The 21,190-nt window shown below is 37.6% G+C and overlaps 1 protein-coding gene across 6 annotated transcripts in view; it reads left to right on the top strand.

Annotated features, from left to right (window-relative positions):
* Positions 1-21,190, top strand: part of SNCAIP (synuclein alpha interacting protein) — a 96,225-nt gene that overhangs the window by 49,932 nt on the left and 25,103 nt on the right. For 4 of the 6 annotated variants that reach the window (XM_054003922.1, XM_054003927.1, XM_054003924.1 and 1 more), the window contains 4 exons: positions 4,119-4,191; positions 14,238-15,100; positions 16,727-16,906; positions 18,465-18,578. In XM_054003922.1, coding sequence (XP_053859897.1) covers positions 4,119-4,191; positions 14,238-15,100; positions 16,727-16,906; positions 18,465-18,578 — 1,230 coding nt within the window. Of the gene's footprint in view, positions 1-4,118; positions 4,192-14,237; positions 15,101-15,859; positions 15,947-16,726; positions 16,907-18,464; positions 18,579-21,190 lie in introns of those variants that run through there. The other 2 variants (XM_054003925.1, XM_054003926.1) reach the window with 2 other exon arrangements.

The following is a 21,190-nucleotide window of genomic DNA, read 5'->3' as shown; positions in this document are numbered from 1 at the left end:
GTGATGGTTTTTTGCATGGGAAAGGTATGTTTGCATGGCTGTCGATCAGCCCAGATGTTTTTGCATCAAAATCAGGGGAGTTTGGAAAATCATGATCCAGAGATGATTTCCAGCTCTGCTCATTTGAGTTTTATCAGCTGTTGTAGACTCTGGGATGACATTCAGAGCTCTGGTGTTTGATAATTATACGATGTCACATTTGGTGGTTTTCTATGTTTTTTTAATTGATGTTGGACTTTCTTCAGTTGTCCTGTTTCAGTATTCTTCAGTTCTCTGTTTCAGGATTGAGAAGAACTTTTAAGGATGTCAAGATCAACATCTCCAGTCAATGGACACCTTCTCCTGAGACTCAGCTGTTTGGACTTTTAATCTTGAGCATTCTTTTAATTGTTGTTTGGGTTTTTGTATTGTAGGCTTTGTTTTAGAGATTTATAGAAGTGGATGTTTTGCAGGTAAAGGATGTCAGCGATCATTCCACATCAGCATCTGATTTGGGTTCTGATTGACAACTATCAAATTGCTGAGGGAACCTCTTGAGATGTGTTTGCTCTCTCTTTTGCAAGGGCCCTGCAAAAGAATTGCAAATGCAGTTTTATTTTTTTTATTTATTTATACAAAAAAGAGTTATATGTGGCAAGCACATTTTTCTCTCTCTCAGGATTTTTCATAGAGGAGCACAGAGAGAAAGAAAGAGAAAACAATTTCTATTTCTGCTCCTTGTTTTTCCTATGTGGAATGTGTTTGGAGAATTGTTTACCTGGGGTGATTGCTTGATTGGATTCTGGTGAGGATTGTTTGAGCCTGATGGCCAATCAGATCCACCTGTGTCTGGACTCACGAGAGAAGGTCACAAGTTGTGAGTTTCTAAGTTAGCAAAAGTAGGTATGTAGTTTTAGTATCTTCCTTTATATAGTATATTGATGTATTATAGCATAGTTATAATAAAGAAATCATTCAGCCTTCTGAACTGGAGTTGGACATCATCATTTCTTCCCACTGGGTTTGCCTGCATTTTACAATAACTACTCATGATCAGTTATTTCTTCTTTCTGATACTTCTAGAACATAAGTGCATCTGCAAGTGGTGGACAAGTGGCACAGAGCAGAACAGCCCTATTAAAGATATTTTTTCTCATGTGTTTTGTTTAAAATTCATTGCATTAAAATTTGAAAATCATGTGAAATTTGAAAGGTTAACATTGGCATTAGTTCAGATTCTGTAGTGCAGTGTTAGATAATAAACAAATGTATTGTATTATAAGGGAAGTCCCATTTTTCCCTGAATTAGCAGTGTCTGTTGGAAAAAGCTGGGAATATCTTGCATTTGCATGGAATGCTTGCTACTGCTTCTTGTCTCATTTGCTGTTGATACTGCTCTTCCATCTTAAAAAGTTCTTTAGGGGTTTATTAGAATTCACTATTTTGACAGGCCTTAAATGCAGACAAGGAACCCAGACCTCAAACAGTAATCAAAAATTCAATTAAATATGTTATCTTAGGAACAAGCTCTTAGTTTGTTACTGAATGTCACCATCAACCACAACAGACTTTAATTAAATACCAAAGATCACAATAAGCATTGACTAAGGAAGTAACATGATGTGCTCAGCTATTACATAGTCAGTTATGCCCTTGGCCACGGCCCTCAGCTCTAGCTGATGTGGTTACTCCAATGGTGAAACGTGAGAAGTGGTGTTTAATTTTGCATGCAAAACAAAAAAAATTATTGAATTAAGATTTGGAAGTAATTAATTTTAAATATTGTTGAATAAACATTAAGTCTTAAATTCTGTTCCAAGGAAGGGTTGCAGTCTCAACTTCTTTTGATGTCATGTGTAACCTTGAAATTTATGGTTGAACAAAAGCTAGAAAACATTACTGATTATTAGAACTGGAGCTAGATATGTGAGAAATCAGTTCTATTGGGAAGAACTGGGAATTGATTGTTTTTGTGGTTGGGAAAGGTCCACTTGAAAAAGTAATTTTATTTGTTTTGTGGACCAAGAGCTGGTTCTTTACGTTTTAACCACAAATTACAGAAGGCAGAAATGTAAATTTGCAGAACTATTTTTGAGAACAGAGCTAAGTGCTACTGTTTTGAGAACAGTAACAGGAAACCTGTTAATGAACTCAAACCTATAGTAATAAAATGCATAACAAATTTATAAACATTCAATAGATTTTTGGTGGTGGGACAACTAACTGAATACATTTTAGAGCAATGTTGAAACAAAAAAAATCTGGTTTTCCAAGAAAGAATAGGAAAAAGACAAAAAGGAAGATGGCTTTCTGTTTTTGAAGTTGCCTCACAAAATACATAGCAATAGAATACAAAAGGCCTCTTTCTAATTGAATTACAAACTGTGTAATAGTTTAAACTGCAACAGCTGGTCTTATGAAGCTACCATATTCCTTGGAGATATGCTCCTTGGATTCTTTTAAGAATCTTACTAGACCAGTTCAAAATTGAATTCTAAGTCTTTGTGCTGAAATAGCAAGATGTATAGCTTAACAGCTCAGGCTTTATTAAACAATAACTAAAGTGAAGCACAGCACATGGTGCTTGACTGTGTCTAACTTGTATTAATTGGTCTTTAGTAGTCCTTCTCCCTGTCTCAGCTCTGTTCTTTTTTGCTTTAGGCTGTCACATCCTGAAGCAGTCACAGCCTTATAGACAGCCCCTTGTTTAATGGGGATTGGGATCACTGGGTAGTTCTGGAATGCTGCTACACTTTTTATTTAATAAGTTCATCCTGTTGATCCTGGGAATACTTATGAGGGTTTCTTCTTGTGGTTGAGGTTTCTCGATACATCCCTGAATTAGGCTGGCAAGGGAAAAAGTAGGGCCTGAAAGGATTTCTAGGCTTAATGGGGTAACTACAGTCATTTGAGTAACAGTCTTAAACTTGCGCCAGAAAAGTACATTACTCTGCAATTGGTCATATGAACTTGAATTTAGATTATTTTGAAGAAGATTGCCAGCTGTGCTTTAGAAGCATGTCAAACAGTGAATGACAAACTGTCAGCAAAACTCAAGACAATGTATGACTCTTTCTTTTTTTGTGTGTGGAAAGTTCATATGGTTTTATATGTAGTTGTTTTGCTTCATTGGTCAACAACACACCAACTAAAAATATCTGTTTCTTTGAAAACATATGGTGTTTATGTTTTCTTAGAAAAATTTCAGTTGCATTAATCCTAAATGCTTTTTTTCTATTTAAGTTTCCAAAATACTGTTTTTATAAGGTCTTTTTTCATATAAGCAAAGTAATTGATATTTATTTCACAAACATAATGATTTTCATTTGTTTAAGTGGAGATTCCTGTAACATCTAAGCATTTGATTAAGGAAGACTTGCTATAAAACAACTGCATATCAGAATGTATGGTTTTATGACACTGGATCCTGTGTCTTTCTAAAGATATTCCACAAGTGTATAAACTAAAAAATTGTGTTTAGTAAAATACCTATGGCACCTCTGGGGTTTTTTTCCCATTTTTGAATGGTTAATGTGGAGAATAACATGCTGATTCATATTAGATGTGTTTTATTTTGTAAATATTTTGTTTACATCAAAATAATAGTACAAGTTTGCTTTAATAAAGCCCAGGTTAGAGAAATGAGCCTGTTATCTGATATGTGGGGGTACACACCCCCTCTCTGAAATCAAATCTCTGCAGAGCAGATATTCTGCATTCCTTTTACATATTGGTTTGTGACAGCTTGAATTGTAATTTTTAAGCATGGCAATTCTTGCAGTGCAACACTATAATAGGTATACAGGTGGGCAAAGTGAGACCCTTGAAGCCTGAATGTGGTCTGACCTCCGATGTATCTCACATTGTGCCTTGAATAATGGTGACCTGCAGGAAGGAGAAATCTGAGGTGAGGAGCTGCTTTGCTCTGGCTTTGAAAGTCTGTTTCATATGTCTCCATGTGGGAAACAAAAGCAGGTGCCATCTGCTTTTCTCATGCAACCTAAAAAGACCATCAGACTGCCAGAAGCAGCCTTGGTTTGTAGGTTAGTTAGTGTCCACGACACTTGAGCCTCTTCAAAATCTTACTTTTTATCTTTTGTAATTATTACTTCTATACATTTTTTTGTCCTTTTTTACAGTATTCTGTAACTTCTCTCAAGACCATCCCAGAATTATGCAGAAGGTGTGAGTCACAAAATGAAGACAGATCAGGTATGATGCTGTATCATTTCTGTCCACCCATAATATTCTAGGCTTTGTTTTAATAATGTAAAATTTGGCAACAATAGCTTTTTGGCAGTGTTCTATTGTTTTGTTTTTCTCATTTATGTTCAGTTGGAAACATGAGTTTCTTTTTTTTTAACAGATGTTAGTTCATTAGAAGGAAAGAAAGTTCCAAAAAAGGATTTGGTTGTATGCAGATAAATGTAGGGCTTCATCTCAGCAGCTCCAAACCACAGTATGTGCAACAATTTACTTGAAAACCCGAGAAACCATTGGTGACAAGACGTAATATTGTAGGCGCCAATGAAAAAATGTTGGATACATTTACTACCCATATGGCCACGACCAGTCTGAGGGATGATGTTTTGCCAGAGTCTGAAACTGTATCAAGGATGCTACATGATAGAATCTACTCTAAAGCATACTGTAATAGTTAAGATTAAAGCTGAGTTTTTAGTTTAATAGTGTAAACTAAATGAAGAATCATGGCATACAGATGAGAACCAGCTGGAGACCTTCCCCCTGCCCCCTGACAAAAAGTGCATTCAGCATTGTTTTTCACTCTGTAAATCAGATTAATCTGCTTTTATTTTTCTCTTCCTGATGGAGGAGAAATTAATTGGTAAGAGAAGCATTTTTGTTGAGCTATGAAAAGTTTATTGTGCTTTTTTCATCTTTAATTGAATTTTTGTTAATGTTGTTTCATCAAGTACTTTTATAACAGAAACAGGAGATCTGGAATTGATGGGATGATACAAGGACTTAAGAATCATGCTATACTTCAGCAACTTTTATTTCTATATTTTCTTTCAGACTTTTAAAAATTTCTACTGTGTTTAATGTAAGTGGAAAGTTTCTGATTGCTAATTCTTCTAACAGAGTTTTTAGAGGCCAGGTCACCACATGCAACTGTCCTTGGCAATAAAAAGAAGCAAAGCTGTCCTTACAATACTTACTTGCGTATTGCTTTTACAATTCTTACTTGCCTAGACAGGGCACAACAGTGACTGCACACACAGTATTACTTGTTGCAAGCAAGAGCAGGGCAGAAGCGTAATGGCTGAAGACTCCTGATCCACCCCCTTCAAATTGCCCTATCTCCTTCTACCCCAGTCTCCCTCCACCCTCCCCTGCATATTCCCCTCTTTCTTCCCATCCTGCCCCTTTACACACTTCTATCCTTCTGTTGCCTCATCTCTATCCCTTTTCTTCTGTCTTCTTCCTTTCTTCTTGCTGGTTCTTCCCTCCCTAGCTCATCCCTTGCATCCTGCCATCTTCCCCCTTTGTTACGTTTCCTTGCCACTTTTTTCCCATCTCCTTCCCTTCTTACCCATTCTTACTCCCACTCTCCCTGTTTTCCTATTGTCACACCACTGCTCCACACTATTCTTCTCCAACTCTTCTTTCATTCCTCCTGCTTCTTTCTCTCCTCCTTTCCTCTTTTTACCCACTTCTTCCCTCTTCTGCTCATCCTTCTTCCCTGCCATTCTCCATAGCATTTAGTCCCTCATTACTCCCCACATGCTCCCACCATTCTTTCCCATATTCTTCCTCCCATTCATTCTCCATTTAAAAGTGAAATGTAGTCCAACAGTAAGGATGAAATACTGGTTATGAGCTCTTCCTTTAGATTGTGAGATGCTGACAGCATACTGTGTATCTCTCTTGTTCCATGGTTGCCTCTGCAGGTGGACATTTTTTGATTATGATTTTAATTACATCAGTACTCATCTAGTCCCTTAAAAAGGGGTTGACAGAAGCAAATACAGGGATTCCTGGAAGACAGTAGTATCTCTGGGGAGTCTACCAGTAAAAGTCTTGAGTAAAAAAGAGGTCTTTTGCACTGATAGTAATATTGGCAAAGTGGAAACAGTACTGAAAGCTGGGTTTTCTTGCTACTTACCACTTATTTTGGTGAATAGGAGATAGTTCTGAAATATTTTTATTTTTACTCTGTTTATTTACTGAGTAATAATACATGTATTACTTTACATGGCTGTACAAACTTCAGTATCTCAAGTATCTTGAAATATCAACAGAGCTGGATTAGTCATCTAATAACTATAAGGCTCTATTTGATAAATTTTCACAGTTGCTTTTGACACAGTTGCTTTTGAGGAGCCTTTTGCCTTCTCTATATTGTAGATCATTAAAATAATGTTGCCAAAGTATTGATGTATGCTATTTTTTATGAAAATGGATTATATAATAAATCTTTCAAACTATAGCATGAAGCATTCATACCAATTTCTATCTGCATTCCACTCTTAATTCAAGTAGTTACAAATAGAAAAACTCAGAGGTTTTACAAAGTGCTGATCCAGCTTTTTACCTCATACTGACTCCTGCTTAGTTAGAGGTTGCATTTCTCCTTTAAAACAGAGAGGACTATGAAAGTAGCTATCCAATAATTCTTGTTTCAGAAAAGCTAAAAGTTAAGCAAATGTTGACCATAGATAAGACATGTCATAATCTAAAAAGCAATTGTCTGTCATCTTTGTCTCAGGAAAATATTTCATTCACTAATACAGTTAAGCCAAAATTGTGGAGAAAGTAAGATTAGAATTTATACTTGAAAAAATAATTGTATATATGTGTATGTATATATATATATATATATATATATATATATATATATATAGGCAACTATTTTCACCAAGAGTTTCTTGTTATGGAATTACATTTCTTAACTATATGGCTAATAATATGGAAGTGTTGCTATTCATTGTTTGCAGATAAGTTTGGTAATTAGGCCTGTCATTCTGATTTTCTTTCCCCCTTTCATGTAAACATTGAATAATAAGTTAGTAACATATTAAAGTATTTGGTTACATTATTTTCAAATTACTCCAAACACTTTTAATCCTAGGCAAGTACTAGTATTTAGAAGTCAGTGTATCTTTCCAAGCATTTAACATAATTCCTTCAGCAGACTTTTTGTTTTTTTTTAACTATTTCTGATGGACTGTAACTTTTGCTCAGATTACTTGTTCTTTTGGAAAGGGAGGTATTAGAAAGTTTTCCCAATGTGTAGTTTTTCCTCCTTGAAATGCCACCATCGCCTCCCTTTATTGGAAAGGACTGGTAGGTGGAGTGTATTGTTGGAAGGTCCTGTTCCTGCCTCTCTCTTTTGCCAGAGGTGCATGACAGCCATGAAGCAGCTCAGTCTCCACTCTGACTCAGAATCAAAGAATCGCAGAATATTCTGAGTTGGAAGGTACCCACAAGGATCATCAAATTCCAACTCCTGGCCCTGCACAGGACACCCCAGGAGTCACCCCATGTGCCTGAGAGTATTGCCCAAACAGTTATTGAATTCTGTCAGGTTAGTGCTGTGACCACTTCTCTGGGAAGCCTGTTCCAGTGCCCTTTCCTTGTAATCAAACCTAAACCTCCCCTGACAGAGTTTCATGCCATTGTCCTGAGTCCTGTCACTGGTCACCACAGAGAAGAGAGCAGTGCCTGCCTCTCTGCTTCCCTTCAGGAGGGAACTGCAGAACTGGAATGAGGTCTTCCCTCAGTCTTCTCCAGGTTGAACAGACCAAGTGACCTCAGCCCCTCCTCACACGGCTTCACCCCAAGCCCCTTCACCATCCTCATGGCTCCCTTTGGACACTCTCTAAAGCTCAATGTCTTTTTGGTGTTGTGGCACCCAGAACTGCCCCCAGCACTTGAGGTGAGGCCACCCCAGTTCAGAGCAGAGCAGGACAATCCCCTCCCTTGCCCACCTGGTGATGCTGTGCCTGATGCACCCCAGGACATGGAGCCCTCCTGGCTGCCTCAGCACTGCTGGCTCATGTTCAACTTGCCATTGACCAGGAACCCCAGGTCCCTTTTCACAGCTCTGCTGTCCAGCTTCTCATTCCCCATTCTGTCTGTTAATCCAGGGTTACCTCCTCTGAGGAGCAGAATGTGTCACTTTCCCTTCTTAAGCTTTATACAGTTGGTGATTGCCCAGGCCTCTGATTTGTTGAGGTCTCTCTGCAGGGCCTCTCTGTCTTCAGAGGGAGTAACCATCTCCTCCTAATTTTGTGTCATCTGTAAATTTCCTTAGTATTCCTTCAAGTCCTGCATCCAAGACCCTTATGACTTCTCTGAGTCCTTGGATTTAGGGAATTCTGACTCAGGAAAGTTCCAAGGGATCCTTGGAGCCAAAGTATATGTGCCAGTACCCCCAGATTACAAGAGGAAAGAGATACAGTATTGGCAAAAAATTGCAGGGAAAGTCATGATTTGTCCACAATAAAGGGTGATTAAGGGTAATTGTTTTTTCTACAATCATGCATCGAGGTAATGATCTTTTAGGTAGCATGATAACCACTAAGGTGGACATTATCTCAGCTGTTTAGAGCAAGATGTTAATTAAGACTGAGTTTAAGCCCTGTACAGGCCATTCACTGGAGTGAAGAACTGGACTCAATGATCCATGTGGATCCCTTCCAACTCAGAATATTCTGTTATTCTGTAATTTTTATGTTCTGTGATGCTATAATTTTTTTTTCTTCAAAGATAGAAAATTTAAGAGTGTGGTTTAGAAATTGACCAAGCTAGCACATTTTTCCTGAAATGAAGTGTTAGCCAGAGTGCCTGTTGATTTCCAGCATTGTTTAATATAGACTGATAAACTGAAACAGAAATCAGTCCTTTATGTTGTTAAGAATGAAATTGGTTGCAATCTTTCTGGGCAAATTTTCCAAGGACACTTGAACAAATGGTTCAAGACAACAGTGTTCAACAAGCTTCAGCGAACCATGTTATTTCTGTCTCAAGCTTTTAGTAGTTTTTAGTTGTATGAGAAAATAAAGTAAAATTTTATTTGGAAGCAGTGTTAAAAAACATGAATTTCACAGACTTGTTCTCCAAATATCTCCCAGGTAAATATGTCTGAAACAATAAAATACTGATTGGATCATTCCTTGGTAGAATACTGAAGAATTTTCTTAATAAAAAAACAATTGTGCTAGCTACATATAAGTTCTTTTCCTACCTAATTTTTGCATCCTCCCTCTTTTTTTTTAACACATTTTGTGCCAGAGTAACCTCTTCTGATTTTTCATTAGAACTTTGCTTGCTACCTTCCTTATACATCCATAGATCACTCTATACAAGAGTAAACAAAATTTATTAATTTCAACATTTTCTTTGCCTTCCCTTTATTATCTATTTGAGAATGACAGCTTTTGAATTATTCTTCCTCAAGCCAAGATAAGAAAAAAATATTCATTTACTGAGACACAAAATTTTGAATTACCTGGAAAAGATGAACTGTTCTTTAAAAGCCTTAATTATTATTTATCTTGTATACTCTTCCTTTCTTCTTTAGAGTGATTTGAAATTCCTCTTAAATGGGAGCAAACCCTCTCCATTTTTATCTATACAGGGTTGTTCTTTAATTAAGGTTCTCATGCTATAGAGTTTATGTTAAAGAACTCCAGTATGTATTCCTGGTACAGGTTATTGATATATTAAAACTGTAAAACAGTGCCACCTTCAGTCAAAATGAATTCATTTAAATATGAATTTTGTGATATTAATAAAGGAGTAAATAGATATTCAGATCTGGCTCTGATTATCCATTGATTTGTAGGAGACACCCCTTCCTTTATCACATGGAGCACATACTCCTGTAAGTGTTGGTGATGCATTGGTGCTAACAAACATAATTTTTTGGAAAGTTTTCCTAGTGTAGTCAACACCTCCGCACCTGTATACAAAGTTAGAACCATAGTGCTTTATATGGACCTAGAATTAATGTGGGTCTTAATTGATTCAAATCTCTGCTGAAGGCATATCACAAGGAAGAAGTTCAGGCATTTCTTTCAGATGAGAGTAAAACTCCAAATATAAAAGTTTGTGTAGACTTGCTACACATCCCCTCCCAATATTGCATGAGCAATATGCTGAAATACTGCATTTAAAAAAATATGAGCAGTTGTCAATGTTATTCACAAACTTTATTAAAGTAAAACATGATATTTCCATTATACTCAGGACGATTTAGAGGCATTTTGATGTTTGACATTAGACTGTAAGTATCACAGAAACTGCATGTCACAAGTGTAAAATTTCATCTGTGCATGTGGTTATCTTGATGGTTAGTTCTACAGATGTTTGTATACCAGATAAAACTCCACTTATCACCATGCTCTAGACACAGAGATGATTGAAAAATACTCTGAAGTCAACAGATGCTTCCAACTGGAAACATGTTACAAGGATCAATTTTGATTCCTGAAAATAGTCAGATGGGGATTAAATTGAAAGAGAAGTTGCTTCCTAGTTGCTCCCTTTTCTGCTTATTTGCTCCCTGTAGTTCTAGGACAGCTCTAAGTAAATACATAAGAAAACCTATAAATAAACCTGCAGGCCTCTGGACTCATTTGCATTTTGTCTTCCTCAAAAAAAAAAAAAATAGAGTGCAATATACGGTGAAGAGCAACATCTGAAATTTGACCTTTGCAGGTTTTCATCAGGTAAAGTTTTTTTTTTTTTTTTTTTTTTTTTTTTTATGCCAAAGAAATACTTTGACACCTCAGGTCTATCAGGCAGGTAACACTTCTTTACCAATGCAAAAGAAGTCTGTGATTTTTGTGTTCCTCGGTCTTTTTGCCTCAGTAATACAATAGTAGGATAATCCAAGTCTCTTATATTAATGAATAAAAGTTTGGGAAATAATTTTGACACATAGTTTAGGGAAAAAAATTTCATCACGTTTTAGGAGTATACCAGAATTATTTGTCAGATTCTGGAATCTGCTCCACATTCTAGCCCCCTGCCTTAAACTCAGGCCATCTTTTACTGTTGTTTATAAAATAATCAAACAGTATTTATTTGACCCAGACTTTTAATGGCCCCTGTCTGAGTTCATAAGTATGGAGAGATGAGCAAGAGGCTTTTCCTCTGGAGCAGCTGTTTAAGACTACTCAGCTGTACTGGTGCTTTGGAAGCTATAGGCAATACTTGCTTTTGCTTCTTTGTGTAACAAGCATCTGAAAGCAGAATGAAGGAGATTCAAGCCATGTCCTGGTCCACTCCAGGATATGGCTGCAGTGCCATATAAAGGGAAATCATGCTCTAACTGCCTAAGGACTAATGCAGCTCCCAAGGAGTAAATGGCACAAAGTAATATTGTTTCTGCTAGTCTGACTTGCTTTTATCCCTTCAGCTATATGGTTAAATGTTATGTTCTAATCCTTTTTTAAAACCAGTGGAAATTCATTATCTCAGTTAAATGAAGAGGATGTTTTTAAGTCAGTAAAAATATTGCTAACTAGTTTTGGTGTTCCAGTTTGGTTCTTTTTCCCTGGAAAACCTGTGTTTGTAAGGAGATGTTGGGAAAAAAACAATGAAAAATGGAAGTACCTTACTCTGCTCTAACTTTAATGAAAGAAAGGAGAAGTACATGACTTCACAATTATCTGAGGCAGATTTGTAACAAACATCAGTGCTTCTCAGTGCCTGATTTTACAGTTTGGTCACCAGTGGTTTATGTAAATGCATGTTATTAAAGTTAAAAAGTGGAGAAAGTGAAGCGACAAAATAAATGTAAGCTTAAATAAAGTGATGACAAACAAAATGCGAATGCTTTTTCCTCTGTCTAGACCCCTGTGTTGAAAGCAGTGTTTTCATAAAACTCAGACAGAATTCATTTCCATACTGAGTGCTTAATAGTTCCTGTCAGAACAAAACAGCTGGGAAACATATGGTATCCATTTTCCTGTATCACTTGGAAAAAATTTCACATGTAAATAAAACCAACATAAAAGTGTAGGCCTTTGAACCTAGAATCTTATACAATACATAAATAAGTCAGTACAGTGCGTTCTTTGTATTGGCCCACTAAGTTACATGCCTTTTGATTACTATTTTTATTTCTTCTTCAGAAATGTTTTCTTAAGCACTTCCAAAAGTATTAATGTAATTTTCAGACATCCACAACTACTAAGCCATACTAATCTTTTGCTTCAGATATTAATGTTGCACTGAAAGTGTATATATCTGTTTCCTTAGGAAGGTATTCATGGCAAATTGTGTGTTTTGACCACAAATTAGATCCCACGGATATGCAGTTAGCACATGTTATAAATCTGCTTTGTTTAAACAGTATTCTTGACTTTTAGACTGCATTAACTCTTAGTGTACATTGAGAGGGGCATAGTAACTGCTTAAATGCTTTTGTGGTTTTAGTGCAGTGCTGTCCCTCAGCTGAAAATAACAAGAGAAAGAAAACTGTTTGCCAGAATTCCACTTATCACAAAGATCACCAATATTAGCAGATGGGACTAATTCTGAAGGAGTACAAATTCAGTAGGATTGAGTTCAAGTTCAGTAGGATTAAGAGTTCTGTTGACTTGAGCTCCTTCCCTTCTATCAAGTCAGATTCCCTGGTCAAACTATCCTGCAATGCACTGAAATAATTGTCTGGAAGGTTCAGAGCTATAGGTGTAGATGTGGATGTGGGTGTGAGTGTACATAGATTATACATATAAGGGATGGAAAGTTTGACAGAAAAGCCCAACATAAAGAGGAAAGGTTCAAAAGGAACATCACACCTCAATAAGTAGGCTTAATTTTTAGATCAGAGAATCACAGAATTGTTTAGGTTGGCGGTATCCACTTAAGATAATCTAATTCAATGACAAGGCAGCTTGAGCAGGTTAAGCCAGGTGTGTGTCCAGTTGAATTCTGAGTATTTCTAATGATGGAGATTTCAAAAAGTCTCTGGGCAACTATGCCAGTGTTTGACCAGCCACACAATTTAAAAAGTGTTTTCTTTTGGTCAGATAGAACTTCTTATATTTCACTTGGTGCTGGTTGCCTCTTGTCCTGTCATGGAGAAGAGCCTTGTTACCTCTTCTTAATGATGAGATTCCTCCTGACATTTTCCTTTCCCAAGCTGAATAGTCCAATCTCTCAGTTGGTGTTCATGAATTTCTAGTTCTTGTAAGAAAAATACATCTTCCAGAGGAAACAGTTCTTAAAAATTGAGTTGTTGTTGTTATTAGTGCTAAAACAAATCCACTAGAAAGGTTTGGCTAACTCTTGTTGCCCTCTCAGGAAATCATCCTCATCTTATGATGCCTTTCAATGCAGAGGAGAGTACAAACTTATATGGTTGGACAGGACCCCTGTAAATGCCACTAGGCTATTACTCACAGAATGGGTCAGGTTGGAAGGGACCACAACAGGTTTTGTGGTCCAATCTCCCTACTCAAGCAGGGCCATCCCAGAGGACATGGCATAGGATTGTGTCCAGACTGTTCCTGAATATCTACAGTGAAGGAGGTTCCAAAGCCTCTCTGGGTAGCCTGTTCCAGTACTCAGTCACCTGCACAGTAAAGGAGTTCTTCCCTGTGTTTGGGTGGAACTTCCTATGCATCAGTATCTGCCCATTGCTTCTCCTGATAGTGCTGGGCACCACTGAGCTCTGCCTGGTCCCTCCTCATGAAGCCCTCCCTTCAGATACTTGTGGACATTGATGAGGTCCTGCCTCAGTTGTCTCTTCTTAAAGCTGAACAGGCACAGCTCCCTCAGCCTTTCCTCATAAGAGAGATGGTCCTGTCCCTTACTAGTAACAGCCCTCTGCTGGATCCACTCCAGTTGCTCCATGTCTCTCTTGTATGAGGAGCCCAGAACTGGACCCAGCACTCCAGATGTGGCCTCATCTGGGCCAAGTAAAGGGTGAGGAACACCTCTAGATCATTGCTGGCAATACTTCTCTTGATGCATCCCAGAATGCCATTGGCCCTCTTGGGCACAAGCACACATTGTTGGCTCACAGACAACTTGTGTTCTTGGTTAGAATTTAATTATTTGTAATTATTACATTATACATTTTTGAAGAAAGTTTCTTTTAGGAATGTAAAATTCTTCAGTTTTGATAGAGATGCCATTAAATCTGTTTAGATATGAATCCGGCATGTTATCATATAATTCCTGTTTCTGGTGTTTGGCCAGATGTATCATTAAAGCATTCTGTCATGACACATGTCAGGTAGCACTCACTGCTAAATCAAATTCCTTTATTTCTCTAGTTTCCAGCAGCAGCTGGAACTGTGGGGTTTCATCTCTTCTTGGCAATGCACAGAAACCAACAGGAATTGCAGATGTGTGCAATAAATTCAGACCAGTGAAGAGGGTTTCTCCATTAAAGCACCAGCCGGAAAGCTCTGAGAACAATGAAAGTGATGACCAGAAGAACCAGAAGGGAGAATACCAGAAAGGCAGGGATTCTCAGTCTGCACCTCCAAACGATGACCAGAGTCCAGGAGAAGGAGAGAGCCTTAAAAGCAAAAGCTCTGAGCCTGCTGTTCCGCTTGGGGAGCTGGAGCACTATGACCTAGATATGGATGAAATTTTGGACGTGCCTTATATTAAATCAAGTCAGCAACCTGTTCCTTTTACAAAGGTAGCTCCTGAGAAAAATCTTTTAAGTGTGTGTTCAACTGTGAACGGTCTAAGTGTCAAGACCTGTCCTGCAGGGAGCACAGAGAGCTCGCCTGCTGGCGGGACGCAGTTTTGTGTGCTGTCCCCTGTGAAAGGCACTCAGCTGAGAAAAACACAGCCCATTGTCCCTGATCAGCACAAGCATTCAGCAGAAGAATTAGAGCTTTCCCAGCCTTTAGTTAAGTGTAGCTCAGCCCATGAATCTGAAGCCCAAGGCAAGGGCTTCTTCAGCAAGACACTTTCTGATCGACTTGCTCACAAAGCTGAGAAGACTATGCCAAACTGCCACCGGAGGACTTTCCACCTGCAGACGACAGTGGCAGAAAGCAAGCAGCTAGAGGAGCTGAATATGAACTGGAGCAGTGCAGGGGGCCCAGAAGAGAGGAGCGAAGAGGTGAAAAAAATTAAGAGCATCTTAAACATTGTAAAGGAAGGCCAAATATCTTTACTGGTAAGTATCATCTTTTTCATAAGAAACATAGAATAAAAGTGATCTATGATGTGGCTTATTAAGCTAGCTAAGCTGATGTTCATATTTTGAACCACTGCCCTTTTTATCTTGTAGACTCCTTAAAAATTAAGTTTATGGGCTTCCAAATGGAAAGTATTAATATTTAAATAAAAAATGTAGCAAAACCAAGATACTAGGCTTATGTATGCATGGCCAAGATTGCTGTTTTATGCAGTACACTGAAATTATAAAGAAGGCAGACATTTTAACTAATAGGATCACTTAAATATCAAATTTGTTTTGCCTTTCACATTTGTGGGTCACTTGGCTCAATTATTGCTGGTTTACACTGTTGTTATGTAGAGATTGATGATGGGAACAGAGAGGCTTCTGTTGTATTCTGATTATTATTCAGGAGTGTTTATGCTGTCTTGTTGCAGCAGCATTCTCAGGGAGGAGCTTTCTGTAAAGCCTTGTTGGCCTCTGACCCATATGAAAGGTTTTTTAGTAAATTCTAACTCTGTAATCAGGCACTGTCAATGATGGTTTCCAAAGTAACTGGCTGCGAGTTAGCACAATGATGCAGAGCATGTGATCTCCACACGGAACAGCTGGTGAAGGCACAGTGTATGTATAAAAACTGGTTTTATTAGAGTTTTGTTTAGCTTCTCTGTTTAGCAGTCTAGCTCAAGCAGAAAGGCATGCCATTAACAGAGAAGCAAGGACAAAGGAAGATATTCAAAACTAGACAGAGGCAGAAGAGAATATTAGATTACTCATTAAGAATTAAAAGCAAGTTAAATTCATCCTGAAATAGAAATTGAGGGAAAAAAGAGGACATCATAGGTAAGAAAATATGTATATTTTCCAAATTGTTTGAAACCTCTTCATGAAGTACACTCATGGAACAACACTCTGGCAAGACTACATAACTCTAGGAACTTTGTTATTGCTAGTTCTTGACTGTCTTCAATCTTCTGTTTTTCTTTTGGAATTTCTCAATCCAATTGTTTTGTCTTTAAATTAGAATTGGGCAGAAATAATGTATTACATCATAGTGGTGTTGAACTTTGAGTAAATATCTCAACAGTTTTTTTCATGGAAACAAGCTATCACTTAAAAGTCTTCTGTCATGTGCTTTAACTACGTTTTAAATGGTGTTTAGCATAACCTACCATTTTGTGATGAGCAAAATTAATCAGGAATGTCTTTCAGAAGTCATGAATATTTTCTTTTCAATTACTTATCAATATAATGCCAAAAAATTTTAAAAGAGAGAAAACTCAAAATAGACAGAAATTATTAACATGTGGGTATTTTTGTAGCTATCTTGTTCATTAGACTAGTGCAAACACTTAAAGGCACTTAAGATCTTGCACTATTGCATGACAATTGCATGAGAAGGAGAGAAACTTCACAATTAATCAAGCCAGTGAACATCCCACTTCTGTCCTTATGCTAATAGTACCCAGGTTCTATAGAGTGAAGTGAAAAGCTCTGGATTTTGACTTGTAAGATAACATGCCTATTGGGAAACCTCCTTGTGTTTGGCGTGTGTCGGGGGCTGTGAGGATAAATGTATCTTTTTATCCTTAGTTGTAACTAATATATTGCTTTTTTTAACAGCCACATTTAGCAGCAGATAATCTGGATAAGATCCATGATGAATGTGACAACAATCTGTTGCATGTAGCAGCTTCAAAGGGACATGCAGAATGCCTGCAGCATCTCACTTCTTTGATGGGTGAAGACTGTTTGAATGAACGAAATATTGAGCAGCTAACTCCAGCTGGGTTAGCAATAAAGGTAATAGGCCCTTTCTCTACTGTAAGGTGACATAAAAGTCGTTTAGTTTCCTCCTGTCATGGCAATAAAAAACGCATCCAGCAGGATGTTCTTTTTCAAGCTTTATAAGTGAGGGAAAAAAACTCCTGTTGGCGGGTACTACATAAGCAAAATAAAATGGATTACTACACAAGATGTAATATCCACTGTGTAACAATGACAGAATTTTTAAATTGTTATCAATGCATCAATTTTTAAATCAGTCTACTGAATCTAAAGATTTTTTATATTTCAAGCAGCTTTCACTTAACTTGGATTCAGTTGTTTCTTTAGCATAACAGTTTCTTGGTTTTTTACAAATAGCAGTGTAATCTTGTAAGGCAAGTGTGAGAATAGTTTACAAAGGATAAAAGCACCTCGAGGTGAAAATTCCCTGTTGTCTAAAGCAGTTGCATCAAAGTTAAAATGTACATTTTGTAGAACAACCTGTTAAAATCTCAATAAATTTAATGTCCAAGTTTACAGGAAAACTTATTATGTAGGAAAATATGAAAATTCATGCTGTTACTACGCTAAAATAAAAGACAGTGCAGGAAGTCTGATGATTTAACCACAGTGGTTCTGATTCTTTAGTGAGAGTGAATAGTTAAATGTCATTCCTTTTATCCTCTAAATACCTTAAGGACAAAGAAGAGAAGGGGTGAAACCTAATACAAGAGTTTCTGTTTCTTTAGAGGGGTTTATTGTTACTTGCTTCCTGGGAAAGGTTTGGAAACTGAGAAGACTGGTGGATTCCAACCTGCAGTTTTGCATATTTGAGGCATCATTTCAATGATCTAGGGCCCTAGTGCAGGTGGCAGGGTTGGGTTTTTATTTTTCTGGGCCAAGCCATATAATTAGAAAATTAAACTGATCCTAGTTGTATTAATGAAATGCTCCAACATCTTGGCCTGTGTCAAACTGTATAGTTACAGTCTGCCACTTTAAAGTCTTAGAAAATTTTTGCAATTTTTCTTTCTTGTTTATTCGAGGTAGGTATATAATGTGTCTGTAAGCCAGTAGATACTTATCGCTTTTGTGGAAAAGAGGTGCCACACCCTGCACAGTACAACATTGTGGGAGTTACAGTGCTATACAGGAAGAGCAAGAAAAAATAAATATCATTGTATCAATGTTGAAAACCACTCTGGAAGTAAAGCTCAAGAGCTACAAGATTTAGTTAAGCCAGATCACTTAAAGGCTCTTACAGAACTTTGCAATAACTGAGGACAAGTCCAGTTATGTAGGTAATCATTAGAAATACTTCTGCTGGGGCACCCTCACTTACAGGAAGAACTCCAGCACACTTACACTCTTTTCTGTGAATGACAAAGAATGCTCAAGCATTATTGGAAGTAAAGGAGCCAATCGTTAAATAAGCCAGCCTTTCTGCAGAAAAAGACAAAAGGTGTTATTGACTTAATCTTTAAAATCTTAAACAAACTGGAAATTTTTAATAATTCTGATAACCTTTTTGCTCTTTAGTAGATGTATTTAGAATTGAAATAGCTGGAATCTAGGCCTTTTTTTTCTTGTTTAGAATGGTCAGCTGGAGTGTGTTCGGTGGATGGTGAGCGAAACAGAAGCTATTGCAGAACTCAGTTGCTCAAAAGACCACCCAAGCCTTATTCATTATGCAGGTTGCTATGGCCAGGTATGACTTTCTTTTACTTCTTCAAATAGATTACTTAGATGCTTGTACAAGAATTTGAATTAAAGTATCTGTGTCATTTTGTGGTTTTTAATTACAGGTGCTCTGAATTAGTTGAAGTATAGCAAAATCTTTCCTAACTTAACCTATATATTTTTTTTCAGCATTTTCTTGGGTTTTGTTTTATAAGGTTTGAATAATGGCAAAGAGAAGATTAGCTGGCATATTAGGTCAACAAGTAAATCCTAAGAATGAGTACAGCGATTAGCTGTCATCTAGACGACTCATAGGATACATCAGAAAAGCAACAAAATGTTGCAATTTAATAATTCATTGTATTGGCATGAAATATGGTGGAACTTGATCATCTGTCTAGCTTTAGCCACTTTAGTTGAAAACTACATACAAAAGTAAGTTGTAGATTTACAGAATATTCTGATTTGGAAGGGACCCACAAGGATCATCTAAATGTCCCATATTGGGCTTGATCCCATAAGCTTGGTGTTGTTAGTACCATGCTCTAACCATCTGAGCTAATTATAAATCTATCCGGTTTCACACCTAACTTGTCTATTAATATAACAATGAGACAGCACTGAAGTACAGCATTCTGGTGCCTTGCTGATATCTGAAGGAACATATATGCCACTTAGTTACACTACATTCTATTCAACAATGTCTGTTTTCTCTTAAGTAAATCTTCCAATAACTCATCTTCAAGGGACCTTCTCCAGGATCTGCTGTGAAAGAAATAGTGATCAGTTATTCTTCTCTAATCTCATTGGCAGAGGGACCATTTTATCCCACAGTTTCTTTGACAGACATTAAAGATAAACCATGGAATCACAGAATCATAGACTGGTTTGGGTTGGGACCTTAAAGATCATCCAGTTCCAACTCCCCAGACATTGGCATGGACACCAAACCCCACTGATTTTGTGCTAATGCTTTTTACTCTTCTTAAGAGAGAGCAAACAAAATATAACCACTAAGAAAATCATTCTTTGCTGTGTGTGGTTGTCTCATTCAATGCCATACAATTATTGTGGCATTTTTCTGCTGCTAACTGCTTCTGTCCAAGCATGAATTTACTGTAAGGGTAGGGAAGGAGATGAGGCAGGTTTGGAAGGCTATGGAGCTGGGAGTCTACCTTTTCTCCTGCCCTTTCCATAGGCACAGAGAGACCCTTGTTTTCATGCTGTGCAAAGACCTCCTTTTTTCTGCACTTTCCTACTATACAGATGTTACTGGTGCGAGATAGGACCCTGATGGATATACAGATTGCTGGTGTTAGTAAGTTTGCTGTAAACCCAACACTGAGGATAGAGAATATGTGAGCCAGATCAGAACTGGATTAGAGAAAAGAGTGCTTGTTACTGGGAATAAAAAGTTTGGAAGAGAAAGTTGCATGTGAACTTAAATTCTTATCTTCACTTGATTAACCTGATTTTGTCCTCATCTCTAAAGATATTTATATAAACTAAAGCTCGTGAAGTTTTGGGTTTTTTTCAGTGAGCTATGGTATCTACTGCCAGAAACAGATCTGGCACACTTTAACTAGGTTCTTTTCAAAGCAGAACGGAAGCTCTACCACTTAAGGAACACCAGCTACAGTCAACCACCCATGAAATTTGAAAAGGTGCTATATCAATTGCTGCCAAATTTTTTTAGTTAGCTGAATGCCAAACAAAGTTCATACGTAATGCCAATTATCTTTTTTTTTATAATCCATAAACAACCTTCAAACATGAGGGAATATTTAGGCTGAAGGGGTGCCAGACTATCTTACCCAACTGTGTTAAGAAAGAAAAAAACTTTCAAGAAATTTAAATGCTTACTTGGCACTGTCCTGGAACCTTTAATTTATTTTACCATTACTTACACGAGAGATAATCCATGTAAACACTGGTCTTGGCAGAATTACAAGAGTAGTATTTTTACAAGGAAGACCTGTTATTGAATCCTTTTCTAAGACAGTCAGTCCATCCATTGTTTCTCCAGGCATTAGACATGCATGCCATATTTTTCTTCAAGAATTATAATTTAGAATGGGCAGCAGGAGGGAGTTCATAGCAAAGTTCCTATGCTAAAGGTCATCAAACTACAGTCATGGACTGCCTCCAAGGACATGTCAGCAACATTTTATTTTTCCAATGGGAGAGGAGACCGCATAAATTAATGTGATTGAAGAGAGCAAAAGTTCAAAGTCAACCTGTAGCCTGGTGAGCGTAGCTCCTAGCAAGGGTTTCTTTAAGCGTGAGATTAGGCAAGAGAAACCATGATGGCTGGCAGGCCTTTTCACACTGGGCATAAGTCATGAGTACAGGGCATGCCAGCTGTATCTGACCCAGTTCACCATGTCACAGGAAGGTGGTGGTACAGTCCTGGGTGCACATCATCCTAGTCCTGACATAGAGCTTCATGGGGCTGGAATATCTTTCCATCAGGGATGCTGTGGTATGGACTGCACAGGTTAAGAGGCAGAATGCCAAGGGTTTGTGGTTTTTGAACTCAGGAGAATCTAGGGAGACTTTGGGCAACCAGCCTGAAGCATAACTGAGGATCTAGAAGGGATCCTGTGCACACTTTGATGGTGTTCTGGAGAATTTGATGTA

Source organism: Vidua macroura, chromosome Z (genome assembly GCF_024509145.1).
Source record: "Vidua macroura isolate BioBank_ID:100142 chromosome Z, ASM2450914v1, whole genome shotgun sequence".
In the NCBI taxonomy this organism is placed as follows: domain Eukaryota; kingdom Metazoa; phylum Chordata; class Aves; order Passeriformes; family Viduidae; genus Vidua; species Vidua macroura.
Note: the sequence above shows the minus strand (reverse complement) of the source record. Positions and strands in the feature narration are given on the sequence as shown.